At 39.9% G+C, this 16,921-nt stretch overlaps 1 protein-coding gene across 1 annotated transcript in view; it reads left to right on the top strand.

Annotated features, from left to right (window-relative positions):
• Positions 1-2,028: 2,028 nt before the first annotated feature.
• The window catches only part of IL5RA (interleukin 5 receptor subunit alpha), a 44,497-nt gene continuing 29,604 nt past the window's right edge, over positions 2,029-16,921 (top strand). Inside the window, exons 1-8 of the mRNA XM_028844382.2 lie at positions 2,029-2,458; positions 3,719-3,860; positions 6,834-6,902; positions 7,387-7,471; positions 9,575-9,720; positions 10,569-10,707; positions 14,312-14,465; positions 14,545-14,732. Coding sequence (XP_028700215.2) covers positions 6,900-6,902; positions 7,387-7,471; positions 9,575-9,720; positions 10,569-10,707; positions 14,312-14,465; positions 14,545-14,732 — 715 coding nt within the window. The 5' untranslated portion in view covers positions 2,029-2,458; positions 3,719-3,860; positions 6,834-6,899. The remainder of the gene's footprint in view (positions 2,459-3,718; positions 3,861-6,833; positions 6,903-7,386; positions 7,472-9,574; positions 9,721-10,568; positions 10,708-14,311; positions 14,466-14,544; positions 14,733-16,921) is intronic.

Here is a 16,921-nt window from a genome sequence, read left to right as displayed (position 1 = left end):
CATTTATATTTTATTATAAAGAATTAAATTATTGCCATAAAAAACAAACAGGCCTCACTCGGTGCCTCATGCCTGTATCCCAGCACTTTGGGAGGCGGAGGCGGGTGGATCACCTGAGGTCAGGGGTTCAAGACCAGACTGACTAACGTGGTGAAACTCCATCTTTACTAAAAATACAAAAAATTAGCTGGGCGTGGTGGTGGGGGCCTGTAATCCCAGCTACTCGGGAGGCTGAGGCAGGAGAATCGCTTGAACCCAGGAGGCAGAAGTTGCAGTGAGCTGAGATCACGCCATTGCACTCCAGCCTGGGCAACAAGAGCAAAACTCCATCCCAAAACAAACAAACAAACAACCCTCCCCCCGCAAAAAAAATACAAGTCCCTGCCTCTCGTTTTTTCCTTTGTGCTTATATAGAAACGTAGAGACAATGTCTCTGTGTGAGCATGTGTTTGTTTTGCTTGTTTGCTTGTCTTTATTGGCGTAGTTAATTACAGATCATATACCCAGGAAGGTGGTATGGAAGGAGTAGCCAGATCTAATTTTCTTTATACCCTTCACCGTGCCTAGCATAATGCGTAGGTGCATTCAATGAGTATTTGAGTAAACGAATGTAAGAAATATAGAGACCATTGGCTGGGTGTGGTGGCTCATGCCTATAATCCCAGCACTTTGGGAGGCCAAGGCGAGTGCATCACTTCAGGTCAGGAATTTGAGACAAGCCTGGCCAACATGGTGAAACCCCGTCTCTACCAAAAATCCAAAAAATTAGCCAGGCATGGTGGCGGGTGCCTGTAATCCCAGCTACTTGGGAAGCTGAGGCAGGAGAACGGCTTGAACCTGGGAGGCGGAGGTTGCAGCGAGCAGAGATTGCACCACTGCACTCCAGCCTGGGCAACAGAGGGAGACTTTGTTTCAAAAAATAAACATATATATATATATAGAGAGAGAGAGAGAGAGACCATTAAAGCAGACTTTTAAGCCAGAAATTACTGTCTTCACAATGATTAATAAGTATTTTTAAGGCTTCATTAGTGAGAAATATGCTACAGGTATAAACAGATGTGCAGGACTTAAAAGAGTAGGCCACATGGTTGATACTATCGCTAAACTTTTCTGGGTGCCTCTTAGCAAATAAATGGATCTCTCTCTGTTCCTTGTGTTACTTTTCTTTTCCCCAAGGAAAATCACATTTTTCAGGTCTGACAACAATTTTCAACCTGACAACAATTGCTCCAGTTTCATTTTGGCAACTGCTAAAATTGTCACCTTGGGAACCCCAAGCACACACACTGACTGTACTTGCACGGCTCCTACCCTGAGCCTTTCGGAAATTTCCTTCAGGAAGCCCGTCTATCATCTCACAAACAGAACCACTGATCTAACCTGGGCAACCATCTTTCTGCATCTGCTCTGTCTGAGACTCTCACCGGCTCCTAAGGAGACAGGGAATCCTGAATCACTCATTCCTTAGGCTAGACTGAAGGTCTCCTTCCAAAGGCAACTACTTACTACTCTCTGCCTTGGGTCATACAAGAAGCACTATTCTTATCTATTCACACGCTAAGCTATTTTTTTTTAAGTCAGCTTTGCTAGTCAGTCTCCTTGAAATTCCCCGGAAGGAATCAAACAGAAATGGAACAAAGGACGGGAAAAGCCAAGGAGGTTTGCTGAAATTGAAGCATTCTGAAGATAGCTGGGTGCTACAATGGGTGTAATGTGAGGAAGGTGGTCTTGGGTGCACCCACAGACCAACACTGCCATTGTTACAATTTGTGTAGGATGATCTCAGGTGACAGTAGCAATTTATCACACCCAGAAACAGATCCACCACACATATTTACTTGAGGGTACCAGACCTGCTCACAAAGCAGAGAAGAGCTAAGGCTGTTCTCTAAGGGCTGAGAATTGCTGCTACTGCCTAGTGAGTAGGGAGAGGGTACTCCTCAGGCCCTATTTCCTATCAAATCATGTGTCAGTGTTGCCTAGGAGATAGAGACACAGTAACTACTCTAGCCAAACAAGGCACATAAACAGAACAGAAATGCAACGGCTTAGAGTACCCACAGAAAACTTGATTACCTTGTCACCATGAGTAAAAGCTAATTCCAACTCCTGAAGAGAGCAAACCAGCTCTGAAAGAGAGTGAAAATGCAGACGAGACAGTTATCAGATAATGGCTATCTGGACAAGAGATTCTTTCATTTGACAGCAGTTTGGTTGTTGGGAGTTCCAGTTCGGCTTCTGCATAGTTGCTCTGTACAAATCCTCCTCCATATTTGCTTAGAGAAAATGTGTTGCCATCCCATCGTGAAGGAAGCTGCCCAAGAGTTTTTAACCATTACAGCTGTGATGATGAAAGAGTGAAGAACCGCCTCTGAGTTAAAAAGTGCACCCAGAGATAAGGTTCATTCTTAATGCCCTGCCGCTGCTTCTGATCGCATGGCCACTGCACTTCTCAGTAAGTGGGAATCAAATGCTTCACTCACCACAGAGTAAGCAAATAAATATCTTTTTTCTATGACACGGGCTAAACAATACCCTGTGCTCCACCTCCTAATAATTTCACTATACCCAGGGTGGGGAGGAGGGTCAGGAAAAGCAAGAAACAATGACTTCTAAATATATGACAAACTTGTAAACAACAAAAAGGGGAAACAAAACTCTTTATAATTCTAGTATTATTAGCAGGGACAGAAGTAATAATGGTCCTATTAAACTTGCATTATTAGGCAGGTATTGTTGATTCTGGGTATAGCATTCTATTCTTGTGTTTTGGCTCAGTAACTGAGATGTGCAAATCCGTGGCAAGGTGAGTCATATTAAAACAACACCTATGGTTTTGTTGATGCTTATATAAATATAAGACATTTCTTTTCCACTGATCTAGATAATTATGCAATTAAAATGAGAACATATATTCTGCCAAGATTTCTTAGAAAATAAATGAGTTTTCAAAATACGGTATAGGGTTTAATAAAATAGCTTAGGAAGTTTCAGAGTTAAGCAAGAAATCTACAAATAAAGAAACAACAACAAAAAGTAGATAATGGCACTTTATCTAACTGAAGGAGGCATTCTGCTTTTTCTTTCTGGCAGGGGTACTTGGATTTCCAGGATTGTTTCATTGTATATAAAATGTACACAAATTTGCTGAAATATTTCACTTGCTTTTGTGTTCATTAATGTATTTACCTAAAGAAAGGTAAGCATATTTCCATGTAGACAGAAAAAAAGGATGAAATAGAACCAAAAAAAGAGGATAAAACGAGAGAGAGAGAGAAGAAAAATTAGAATATTTAATACCCATGAGCCTAAAATTAATAACCACATGAAAAGTGGTGGTGCTTTTATAGCCATGTGAATAATATACTTAGTACTTGCTTTAATGAATTACCATACTGAACATTTTATTACCTGGTATGATTTCTATTTTAAGTGAATATGTCCTCTTTCATGGTTATCGAAAAAGGGATTTATGTAGCTATTTGTTAAAAGTTTGCATTTCAAAGCATAAACAGTTTTAGAAGTTAAATCACCTCATTTGTTTATATTACTTGAAACACTGCATGGGAAATTTTTAGGCAAGGTATCAAAAGTCAGCCAGGCTTGTTACACACTCCCCAGCCTGCTGCACTCCTGACCTAACTCATTCCTCTGTTAGGTTTCACCGCACATTGCACATTAGGGCTGTGCACTAATTTGCTTCTATTCCACACAGGGCCAGGCACACTGAGCATCAGTCCTGTGCCTGACACTATGCTAGATGCTGGGGTTGCAGCCATGAGCGTAGACACGACAGACACAGTCCTCGCCATCTACTGTTGAGTACCGATTGGAACAAGAGGATCGCCTGTAGACAGGTATGCCCAGGAGCATGGATGTGGGATGACAAATTGCACCGTGTGCAATTGGCAGGAAATATTTAACCATTGGGATATTTGTAGCAAACTCCTTTTTCTATTTTTCCAAATACTCAAGGTGGCAACACCATTTCCACATGGACTGACAGAGAGTTTTATGATTATAGCCACAACCTGAACTCATGAGTTATATTTTAGGACTATTTCAGAAATTTAATCAAAAGTACAGTAGTAGTAAAAAAAAAAAAATTACATGCATAAGTGGTCCTTATTATTCATTTATATATTTAGACATGAATGTGCAGTTTTTCATTGGGGGGTAACGCAATATACCTAGGTAAACATGTCTTTTGCAGTTTATACCTTGGTTTATTTATTCTTCATCCCCCAAGAGATAACTTTTATTGCTGATTATACTGTACAGGATTAAAGAGAAAGTAAACTCTTTATATTTAAAGGCCTAACAGAGCATGAATCCTCTCAGTTGCTTTACAATTTCTGCCACTAAGGTTGAGTCTGGAATTAGGTGTCACCACAGTTGACTCAAAAAGGTTTTAAAAACAGGGGTGCCAGTATAACTTTGGTTATGAAACAAATGTCCCAGGCAGAAAAATAAGTTTGGAAAAGAAGAGGGGAAAATATTTGTAAGTCTGAACTTCAGTAGAATTTGATCAGTTCTCAAGAACACCGGGGAAATCCACTGCTAATTGTCAAAATTTCTAGAAACACCTATAGAGAAGGAGGTTGTGGTTGTTTTCTCCAAAGTTTCAAAAAATGTTACACCTACCAGAAACTAGATTTTTAGAGAGCACTTAAGGAATTTTAGATTGACTCGATGAAATGTTATATGAGCAAGTAGATCATGATTTTTCCTAGAGATTGAGCATATATTCCTGGTGATAAACAACCTATAGTTGCTTCATTCTGCTTAGTTTGCATCTTATTTTAACAATTTAATGGTTTTCTGCTAGATTTTAATTGGTAGCCATGAGAAGAATGAGTTGAACATATTGTTGATATATATCTATTTAAGCTAATGAAGTTGCTCTATTATTTTATAGTGAAATATGACCCAGTTGACGTGTATATAATAGTGTATCTTTGGATTAAAGAAATGGCCTGAAGAGATTTGTTTTTTATATTTTTTAGCAGGGAGACAAGAAGTACTAAGAGGCCACAGAGAGTGAGCAGAATTGTAGAAAACATGGTACCAAATCCTGAAGCTCTAGTAATATTCAACCTTATGTACAATTTATCTGACTCACAAAAAAAACCTGTCATTCTTGGTAATATTTAGACCCCTATTGAGTACCTTGTGCTGCCTATAGGAAAACTGATTTTGTTCAAAAGCATCTCTTTTTAAATATAAAATACAACAATGAGACATGAAAAAGTTATCTACTTATTTATGGCCAAAAACTAACAATCAAAAATTTTTTGAATGATCAAATTTGAAAAACAATTCTATTTTTAGGAGCTATAAAATCAGAATACATGACAAATTCTAGGGGAGAGTGCCTGCTTACATAAAATATTCAATTATCTCTCCACTGAGATATTCAACAGTTTTATTATTTACTTCAACAATTTAATTGCAAAGGATAAATAGATGTTTATTGTTTTTACAAGTACACTTATAATATAGTTCTACTTTGCCAGTGAAAGTCACAAAAAAATTAATTGTGCAGTTTTTTCTGACCTAGAATTCCTATTATTGAAAATTAGTGCAAAATGAGAGCATATTTAATATTATTTCAGGAAATGCTGACATTTTAAGAAATCACCTTCATAACTTAAAGAGGAAGCTATCTTTGTTGCTGTTCTTAAGGAATTTTTATCTTTGCTTCTCAGGCTTAGTAGATTACCAGTGTTTTCTCTTAATTCATTAAAATTCTCGCTTGTTGAAACTTTATTTTAAATTATAGAGTACCTGCTTTTGTTGTCATGGTCATTTTTTTTTTTTTTTTAATTTCTACATACTGTGAAATCCTCAGAGAAAAATAAACGGGATTTTAAAATAAAAACTGGCATAGTTCTGATTAACAATACTTAAGTTTATTGGAAAAGGAATTGAGTGATTTATATGCCGATCCTTTCCTGCTGTTGTGGCATTTTACCAATTTCATTAATAAGTTCAGCAGTAATAGTAGCAACCTAAGTAATAATTTAAGAAGTAATAATAAAGTTAAGAGTGTTCTGTGCTATTTCCTGGAGGTATTCATTTAGCCCAGGTCTCTCCTGTGGTTCTACCAGAATTATATTTGGAAAATACCAAGCCACTTAAATAAATGTTTTAGCTGAAATTATAAATCATTGTAATTAGTACCATAAAGTTGACAGAGCCTAGGTTTCTTCGTTGGAAGATCAGAGATGGGGTCTAGGCTCCATTACTTAACAGCTGTTTGATCTTTGGCAGATTATTTCACCTTTCAGACTCCTTTCCTTCATGGGTAGGAACAATGTCCGTGGAAGGGATTTCCATCATGTCTAACAGCCACATGTGTCTGGTACCAAATCTCTGAGGGGAGCACGTGGTAAGAGACTAGGAAGAACTGCTGTGTAAAAGTGAGGGCAACACAGGGGGAAGCCATGCGTGTTATCTGCCCTTTAAAGCTAAGTTCTTATGAACTATGCCTTTCAAAATGTACAGAAGAAAAACTCAAGACTTCTCATCTGCAATTCCCAGCAAGAGATCACCGACTCCCCTCTTTGACATGTAGAACAGGATGCCGAGACTTTTGTGTGTGTTCACCCTGGGTTATCACATTTCCAGCTCTAGATTCTTTCTCATTGCCCAATTGTTTCAAGGAGATAGAAATATTGTCTTTATTTTCCCCGGGTCTATCAGTACATTTTTCAATTCTTTTGTAACCTGCTCCCTTTTGGGGAAAAAAAAGAAAAAAGAAAAACTCTTCAAAGTCAAAGTACCACAAGTTGATTTTGGATTGGTGAGACAAAGTTTCTCTTTCTCAGGCTACCAATTGTTTTAGATTGAAGTTTCCTGTCATGTTCGCTCATCTTTAAATCCTCATAGTGAAAATGGTAATGTTGTTTGTTTCTTTTATTGACTATGCTACAACTTCTACTGTTCAAAGGTCTGCTCTGGTCTCTTGCCGAAAAGCAATCCCCTCCTATTTGTTTCCTTCTCTTCCAGTTTTGCACATACCTTGGGTTCCACCAGGAATGTCTTTTCCCTGTTGTGTGTTTCAAGGACTCTAGTTCACCCTTTAGACGGCAAATCAGAAGTCTCTGCTCCTGTTGTACTCCACACACACCTTTATTGGGGGCAGTTTTACAACTGGTCTACATTTATCAATTTATGTTTCACTCTGTCTTTCAAGCTATGAATCTACATCAGAAGGGCAAAGTCCAAGATTTAGTCATGTTTGTATTTCTAGCACATCACGAATATGCCATAAATGTTTCTCAAATGGCCAAACAACTATATTTTATGTTAGAAAGCAGCTTTCAGTTTTTCTTAAAAATAGCAGCAAGATGATTTTGGTATCTCCCTTGTTTTCTGTAGGATATGATCATCATGGCACCTGTATTACTGATACTTTTGGGGGCCACTGAGATACTGCAAGCTGACTTACTTCCTGATGACAAGAGTAAGGACCTTCTATTCAATTCAATAATGTTTACTTTTAAAAGTATGTTAGTAAAAGGATAACATTATTTTCTCTTAAACTGTCAATTAGAACATTATATATGGATTTTTATGAGATAATATTTATCCTCAAGACAGATGCTTTAAACATGCTATATTTTAAGAAAGCAATGCTGGCTGAAATGCAAACGTTATGCTACAGTGGGAAATCAAAGTCAAAGTGTGGGTGTCCAGGCACCATGGAATAAAGCTGGCGCCAGTGGTTGCATTTGGAATGTCTTCCCACACAAGGGAGTAGTTAGAAGGCCCCATGACCAAACAGTAAGAAACTTCCACTGCATTTTGTCCTGAAATGTGTTGATGTACGTATTTGGTGTGATGACAGAGTTTAAGGAAAATCATCCCAGGTCCCAGTCTAGCATTGTCAACAGAACTATCTATGGTAATGACAATGTTCTATCGCTGTAATGTCCAATGCAGTAGCCACTAGCCATATGTGACTACTGAGCCCTTGAAATATGGACAGTGCAACTAAGGTAATGAATTTAAATTAATTTAGGCCGTATGTTGTGGCTCACACCTGTAATCCCAGCACTTTGTGAGGCAGGGGCAGGTGGATCACTTGAAGTCAGAAGTTTGAGACCCACCTGGCTAACATGGTGAAACCCCAACTCTACTAAAAATTCAAAAATAGCCAGCTGTGGTGGCACATGCCTATAATCTCAGCTACTTGGGAAGCTGAAGCAGGAGAATAGCTTGAACTGAGAGGCAGAGGTTGCAGTAAGCTGAGATCGCACAACACTGCCCTTCAGCCTGGGCAACAGAGTGAGACTCTGTCTCAAACATTAATTAATTAATTAATTAAAATTTCAATAGCCATAAGTTGCCAATGGCTACCATAATGGACAGTGCAATACAGACAGAGCTCTAAAAATCCTCAGAGCTCTAAAAACCTCTACATGGATGTAGAGGTGTGGGAAGTCTGTTAAGATGCCTGGATAAATCCTGATAACTTAGTAAATGAATAAAAGAAGGTTTTGTAATTGTGTACACAATACTGCCCTAAATGTAGTAAAAAAATTAAAAATTGCATAAATATACACCCAAGAAAAAAATAACGAATATATCATATGTTAATGCCATTCTTGGTGGTACAATTATTTTAAAAAATTTATCTTCTTCTTTTTGCTTATCTGTGTTTTCCAAAATTTCTTCAATAAACAGATATTGATTTTGCAATTAAGCAAAAGCTTTTATTTTGAAAGCAAAGTCAGAGAGTGGCTCATGAAGGGGGAAGAAACATTTTCTTTCTGTAAAGCCCTATTTAAATAAGTTTGCTTGCAAATATTTTTGTCTGTGACTCATAATAAGAGGTAAATACATTTTTACGTTATGTACCAGCACACATACAAATATATAACTACCCTTATGTAGTGGAAACGAGATTCATGAAACAACTCTTATTATGTTTGATGCACACTGATATTTTCTATTCTATTTTTCTTCCACATCATTAAAAGAAAAATTATGGTCACAAACCAATACATTGTTATCATTGACTGCTAATGGATAATGACTCTCAGTTTGAAAATTATAGTTACAGTGAATAGTGAATAGTGATATAGTAACATGTTCATATTTCAATAAAAATATAGGTATTATAGGTAAACACCTGGACATGGGCAATGTAAAAAAAGATGTTAAAAACAGTTTTAAAGAAACCTTTTCTAGGCTGGGCGTGGTGGCTCCTGCCTGCTAGCATTTTGGAAGGCTGAGGCGGGCAGATCATTTGAAGTTAGGAGTTGGAGACCAGCCTAGCCAACATGGTGAAAACCTGTCTCTATTAAAAATACCAAAAATAAAAAAATAAAAAAAAAACCCATTAGCCCAGTGTGGTGGCATGCGCCTGTAGTCCTAGCTACTCAGGTAGAAATAGGCACTTTCTCTTTGCCCCGGTGTTACAGGCATGGCAGGAGCAACTGTGTCTGTGGTGCTCGCAGGTCCAGGACAGCATCTGCAGGGCAACAAATATTCAAACAATTTTAAAAGTGCTGCCTATGTCCAGTTGAACATTGTGCTGTTTCTTTATTCTTTGAATCAACAGTTTCACTTCTCCCACCTGTCAATTTCACCATTAAAGTTACTGGTTTGGCTCAAGTTCTTTTACGTTGGGAACCAAATCCTGATCAAGAGCAAAGGAATGTTAATCTAGAATATCAAGTGAAAATAAACGCTCCAAAAGAAGATGATGTAAGTGTTTATTCTAATGGATATCCTTATTGAGAATAAATATGCGTTTTGACTGCATTTTCTTTATCAAATGAAATTTTATATTAAAAAACAAAAGTACTGACAGGCTCTTTGTTATGTTACCAGTAGACTAGTGTCTCTCTAAGAATGCCTGTGAGCTAGTGCTGGGTGTATTGTTCAGCATTAAACAGCATCGCAGAATATTTTAACTTTCGGATGATTCTTTCCCTTAACGAAGAATGTTTAGTAACTTTTTAGGCACAATGGATTGGATACTGGTTTTCTGTTTCCCCTAAAATCACCAACCCAACAGAACAGGAGACAGTAGCCTAGCAAAACAAGAAGACAGCAGACAGAATGGAGAGTCAGGGAAACCAAGTTCGAATCCCAGTTCATCCACTTCCTACCTTTGCAACCTGGGACAAGTCATTTAGCTTCTCAGAGCCTCAATTTTACCTCAGGGCTACATTCAGGCACCTACTACATATTAGATGTGTAATAAAGTCAAACAAAGGGAGAAGTGATTCATATTAACCATTTTTCAGTCAATATGGAATTCTAGAGAATTTTCTGTCAAACATTGACCTCTGGGGAGATGGTGGTCAAAGGGAACTTCAGTTTAACTGTAATATTTAGTTTGTTTTTACAAGAATAATGTGTTCATGTGTCATTGAGAAGTTACTATGTTGTTATTACAATAGTTTTGTTTTGACTTTTTTTCTAGCAAAACTATTTCATTGCATCTTACTCGTCATTTAAAAAGTAGAAGAAAATGCATATTTGATTAAAATAGCTCTCTTAAGGCTAGTTCTCTTTTATGCATCAAGACTTGTGGGTTTTATTTTTAGTATGAAACCAGAATCACTGAAAGCAAATGCGTAACCATCCTCCACAAAGGATTTTCAGCAAGTGTGCGGACCATCCTGCAGAAGGACCACTCACTCCTGGCCAGCAGCTGGGCTTCTGCTGAACTTCATGCCCCACCAGGTAAAGCAGGCCTCCAAAAGTCCAGTTTGTATGTTTTGGACTTTGCAAATATGGAAAAGCAGAAAAATTAACACTAACTCACTTTCCTTTAGTCAGTCACCTGTTCTTGTCAAGTACTCTCCCATATCAACAACATCCTAACTAAGGCTGCTGCCACTTCTTATCATAACCAACTGAATTCCATCTGGCACATTCTTGCAGAAATATCCACCGTCTGTGAATTGACCTCCAGTGGAAAGTTGGTGTTTCTGATAATTAGAATCAGTAATACTTCTGATCACACACTTAAGTGCACACACACAATAGGGGAGAGAAAAGAGGAGAAGCAGGCTACCAAGTCCTGGGGCATATGGGTGCACCCAATAACAATTGCCTTGGCCAGTTGAGCTCACGGGTAATTTTCGAACAATTATCCTGTCATATGGCCAGCTGGAAAGACCATGCCTTCTGAATTGTGTTAGTAACTTAAAACAGAATCATAAAGATCTTCTCATTTACTTTTTTTTTTTTTTAGATAGAGTCTCCCTCTGTTGCCCAGGCTGAAGTGCAGCAGTGTATTCTCGACTCACTGCAACCTCTGCCTCCTGGGTTCAAGCTGTTCTCATGTCACAGCCTTCCAAGTAGCTGGGATTATAGGCGTGCACCTCCATGCTGGACTAATTTTTGTACTATTATTATTATTATTGAGATGGGGTTTTACCATGTTGACCAGGCAGTTCTCCTGCCTCAGCCTCCCGAGTGCTTGGGATTACAGGCACGTGCCACCACACTCAGCTAATTTTTGTATTTTTAGTAGAGACTGGGTTTCACCACGTTGGCCAGGCTGGTCTCGATCTCTTGGCCTCAAGCCATCCACCTACCTCGGCCTCCCAAAGTGCTGGGATTACAAGTGTGAGCCACTGCACCCAGCCAAGATTTTAAATGCAAACTTATTTATGTTTGCTTCATTAAGTCTTTCTCAAATTATGTGACTAGAAAGGCTTGTTTTCATTTCAACCTCTCATTGCTGTATTAACTGTTGGTCTTTAAAATACACTGTGGGAAACACTGGTCTTGTTGGTGGTTGCTCAGAGAAGGAAACAAGCTCTTGCACCCAGGCCAGAAAGGACCGCATCCAAGTGGGAGCCTTGAGAGATAGAAGGGAGTCTTTTGGTCGTAGCTTAAGTCAGCTGTAGATCATTTTTATCACTGTCAGCCAGTGTCTTTCAAGAAGCAGAGGGAGAAGATGATGAGAGACAGCCTCTTATTACCTGTAGAGAAGTTAAAGATGGATTTCTTCTTTATATCTGTGCTTTTGCACAGATAAAAGATATATCTGTACTTTTGCTTTTGCACAGATAAAAAGAAGAAATATCTCGAAGCAAATTGACTTATTCAGTTCATGTATATATTCATATATTAGGTTGATGCAAAAGTAATTGTGATTTTGGTCATTACTTTTGCACCAACCTAATATATATTTGTCCATACACCAAATGACCAGAAAGTCCATGCCCAAGTACAGTTTAGAGATCTATAGAGACTCTTTGTCTTATAGTTCTCATCCAAGGAATCATTTTATGTGAATTCCACTTGGTTCAAAACAGAAATAATTTTTATTAGTGTCATCCTATATTAGAGTGCTCAGAGGATAATTAGAATTGTAGAAATGTAAGCTGCAAAGTGCCTTATAGGTAAAATCCAGTTATTCATTATAGAAAGGGGAAATAGTGGTTTGATGTAAGCCACATACAATAACCCATCTCTGTGATCCTGTATCTGCCTTGGATTAGTCTCTGTACTTGGGATCAAGCCCACGCAAATTGGCTGGTATGTGGTCTAGACAAATTATAACAAGTAAATGGGGCTGGACATGGCAGCTCATGTCTGTAATCCCAGCACTTTGGAAGGCTGAGGCAGGTGGATGGCTTGAGGCCAAGAGATCGAGACCAGCCTGGCCAACGTGGTGAAACCCAGTCTCTACTAAAAATACAAAAATTAGCTGAGTGTGGTGGCACGTGCCTGTAATCCCAAGCACTCGGGAGGCTGAGGCAGGAGAACTGCTTGAACCCGGGAGGGGGAGGTTGCAGTGAGCTGAGATCATGCCACTGCACTGTAGCCTGGGCAACAGAACGACTCTGTTTCCAAGTAATAATAATAATAATACAATAAAATCTGAGTGAGCTGAGATCTGGCCACTGCACTCCAGCCCGGGCAAGAGAGCGAGACTCCGTCTCAGAAAAAAAAAAAAATCTGAAGGTTTTCTTTTGGTTTTTTGAGACAGGGTCTCACTCTGTTGCCCAGGCTGGAGTGTAGTGGCATGATCTTGGTTCATTGCAGCCTCGACCTCCCCAGCTCAAGTGATCCTCCCACCTCAACCTCCCAAGTAGCTGGAACTACAGGCACATGCCACCACACCTGGCTAATTTTTGTATGTTTTGTAGAGTCGGGGTTTCGCCATGTTACCCAGGCTTGTTTCAAACTCCTGAGCTCAAGCAATCTGCCCGCCTCAGCCTCCCAAAGTGCTGGGACTACAGGTGCATGCCACCACGCCTGGCTAATTTTTATATTTTTTGTAAAGACGAGGTTTCACCATGTTGCCTGGGCTGGTCTCAAACTCCTGGGCTCAAGAGATATCCACCAGCCTTGGCTTCCCAGAGTGCTTGGATTACAGGCATGAGCACCGTGCCTGGCCAATTCAAGGTTTTCTTAAAGTCCTAGTATATTAAAGAGGACTTTAACATGCTAATGTGCATCAAGTCTGCAAAGTAGTGGTATTATCTTGCAGTGTTGTCAAAACTCATTTCTTCTGAGCAGCAACCTATGTAATTCATGAAGCATTTGGATACAACCTAATGAATCACACAATTCTAGGATGGAAAGGGATACTCAAGACCTTCCTATACCAACCCTCTCCTTTACAGTTGAAAATACAGAGCCCAGAAAAGTGGGGGTCAATGTCTCACAGCTAGTTATTAACAAATGTGGCATTAGAGCACCAAAGTTGCTGGACATCAACCTCTAAACGACAATATATTGTACTTCTCTTGAACTTTGTCACATTTATTGCACAAACATCACCCCCAAGCCCCAAACAAAATAGCTGGGAAGCTGTTTAATATCAGAAATGGGGACTTTATAATTCTAATTCCATATCTCCAGTAAGTTGGCCTTTTGTAGTTAGTAGGTTTCTAGAAATATGTGATGATGGCTGGGCATGGTGGCTCATGCCTGTAATTTCAGCATTTTAGGAGGCTGAGGCGGGTAGATCACTTGAGGTCAGGAGTTCAAGACCAGCCTGGCCAACATGGTGAAACCCCATCTCTACCAAAAATACAAAAATTAGCCAAGTGTGATGGTGCACACCTGTCATTCCAGCTACTTGGGAGGCTGAGGCATGAGAATCGCTCCAACCCAGGAGGCAGAGGTTGCAGTGAGCCAAGATAGCACCACTGCACTGCAGCCTGGGTGACAGAGTGAGGCTCTGTCTCAAGGGGAAAAAAACGTGAAGATGGTTATTTTTTGGTGGTGAATAAGATGTTTATATCATTATAGTTCCAAAAGAAGCATGAAATTCAGAGTTTGCCATGGCAATGTTTTGTTCTTTTTATTTTTGACTACCTAGGGTCTCCCGGAACCTCAGTTGTGAATTTAACTTGCACCACAAACACTACAGCAGATAATTATTCATATTTAAGGCCATACCAAGTTTCCCTTCACTGCACCTGGCTTGTTGGCACAGATGCCCCTGAGGACACGCAGTATTTTCTCTACTATAGGTTAGTACTGTACCTATTTTTACTTAGGCAAATGGTTGTTTCCTGCAACCTCATAAAACTCATGAGTGTTCCAATTTAGGTATGGCTCTTGGACTGAAGAATGCCAAGAATACAGCAAAGACTCAATGGGGAGAAATATCGCATGCTGGTTTCCCAGGACTTTTATCCACAGCAGAGGGCGTGACTGGCTTGCAGTGCTTGTTAACGGCTCCAGCAAGCACTCTGCCATCAAGCCCTTTGATCAGCTGTTTGCCCTTCATGCCATTGGTAAGATCGACTTAACCCAAAGCTGAAATAACTGAATCTCAGAATCTCTGCACTGGAGAAGATCACCTAGTTCTACTACTTTTCTGATGCTAAGTAAGCATCAGGCCCACGTTTGAAAACCACTGGGGCAGGGTTCTCCAGCCCAACGCCGCCAATGATTTTTGCTGGATAGCTGTGTTATGGAGGGCTGTCCTGGGCATTGTAGGATACTGAGCAGCAGAGGGGCCTCTACACACTAGATGCCAGCAGTATGCCCCTCTGCCCCTGAGCTGTGATTTTTTAAAAAGTCTCAGACTTTGCCAAATGCCCCTCAGGGGGTAAAATTTCCCCCAGTTGAGAATCACTGCACCAGGAAAAGTGAACTAGCTGCTTAAAAGAGACCATTTAATCTTTCATGAGTTCTGACAGGTTTTGTGAAATTTCTGCCCCTGGGTCCTGTGATGGACTAGTGCCACCCCAGCCGGTTTGAGTCCTTTCCCTAACAAATGGCCTCTCTTAGCTGTTCACAGGCAGCAGGTTTCCCATCCAGAAGCCCTTCTTCTCCAGGCTAATATCTCTCTCTCTGCATTTCTCACTGTTCTGGCCCATCTCCTGGATATTTTGCAGCTCGAATATCTCTCAGTGTGCAATTCTCAGCTCTAAAAATTATATTCATGGTTTCATCTGCTCAGTTCTCAATAGAGAAGACACTCTCCCTCATCCCAGATAGTTCTATTCGTGAAACTCACCAGGCGCTCTCACATGGCATACTGAGTTACGGAGATTCCAGATTTCAATGGTGGGTGGTTATTATGGGCTGTGGGGCCAGACTGCCTGGATTTGGATCCTGGCTCCACCGCTGACTGAGTGACCTTGGACAAGCTGATCATTCCTTTGTGCCTAATCTTCTTATCTGAAACAATGGAGAGGAATCAATACTTCCTGTGCGGTTTTCGTGAGAATTGTGTTACTAATGATAAAGTGCTTAGAACAGTGCCTGGCATAAAGGTTTAATAAATACACTACAATATTATTTAGAGAGTATGATTTGGCTGTGACATACCTATTTTCCAATGGAATATAACTTTGTGTCAAGAATCATAGCCCTTACTAAAGAGGTTATGCAATTCTCTCAGTAGTATATTTCTTAGGTGAACTAAAAATGTCACTTTCATGAAAATAGGCAATAAAAGATGCTGAGGAAGACCTAGAAACAATGATATTAATATGAAAATGGATATAATCTAGTACAGACCACAGGAATTCATTTTCTTTTATGATTTTCATTTTATTGAGGCTAATTCCTAAGATTACTAAAATAAATAAGTACTTTCTTGGTTAAGAATTTTCTCCTTAGGCAACAGGAGGCTCTGAAGCCAGTCGACCCCACTCTTAGCTTGTCCCTATTAATTGTGAGATCTAAGTCACATTACCTAAGACAAGGACACTCATTAAGAATTAATTTTCCCCTCACTTCACGGGACCATAAGACAATCAAGTGAGATCTCAGGGGAAAGGACATTAGAGTCCTAAGTGAAGACCAATCCATTCTTCTTTTTTTTTTTTTTTTTTTGAGACAGAGTCTCACTCTGTCCCCCAGGCTGGAGTGCAGTGGCATGATATCGGCTCACTGCAATCTCCGCCTCCCGGACTCACGCCATTTTCCTGCCTCAGCCTCCCGAGTAGCTGGGACTGCAGGTGCCTGCCACCACGCCCAGCTAGTTTTTTGTATTTTTAATAGAGTCGGGGTTTCACCGTGTTAGCCAGGATGGTTTCGATCTCCCGACCTCGTAATCCGCCTGCCTCAGCCTCCCAAAGTGCTGGGATTACAGGTGTGAGACACCAAGCCCGGCCCTAATCCATTCTTTTTTGATGCAAAAGACAACTGAAGCTTCCTGCTCCATCCCCCAAACAAACAAAAAACAAAAGATGCAGTAAACAAAATGAAATTAAAATTGAAAACTGAATCTCAGAAAGGGGAAGTGATTTGCTCAGGGCCACATACCTACTGGGAAGAGGCAAGGCTTGGTGGAAGGTCCAGGGAAACGTTCTCTCAGTGGTCAGGTTTATTCTGGGCCTGGCACAACTTGAGTAGTAAAGGGAGATGGTGGGTGAGTCTTGCAATGAGCTGAGTGGGGAAGAGATTCAAGCATTTGACTCCATTTGGAGTAGTAATCCTTGTAGTTTCCAGAAAGGGTCTCTTCTTCTTC

Source organism: Macaca mulatta, chromosome 2 (genome assembly GCF_049350105.2).
Source record: "Macaca mulatta isolate MMU2019108-1 chromosome 2, T2T-MMU8v2.0, whole genome shotgun sequence".
NCBI classification, from domain to species: domain Eukaryota; kingdom Metazoa; phylum Chordata; class Mammalia; order Primates; family Cercopithecidae; genus Macaca; species Macaca mulatta.
This window is presented reverse-complemented; position numbering and strand designations above follow the sequence as displayed.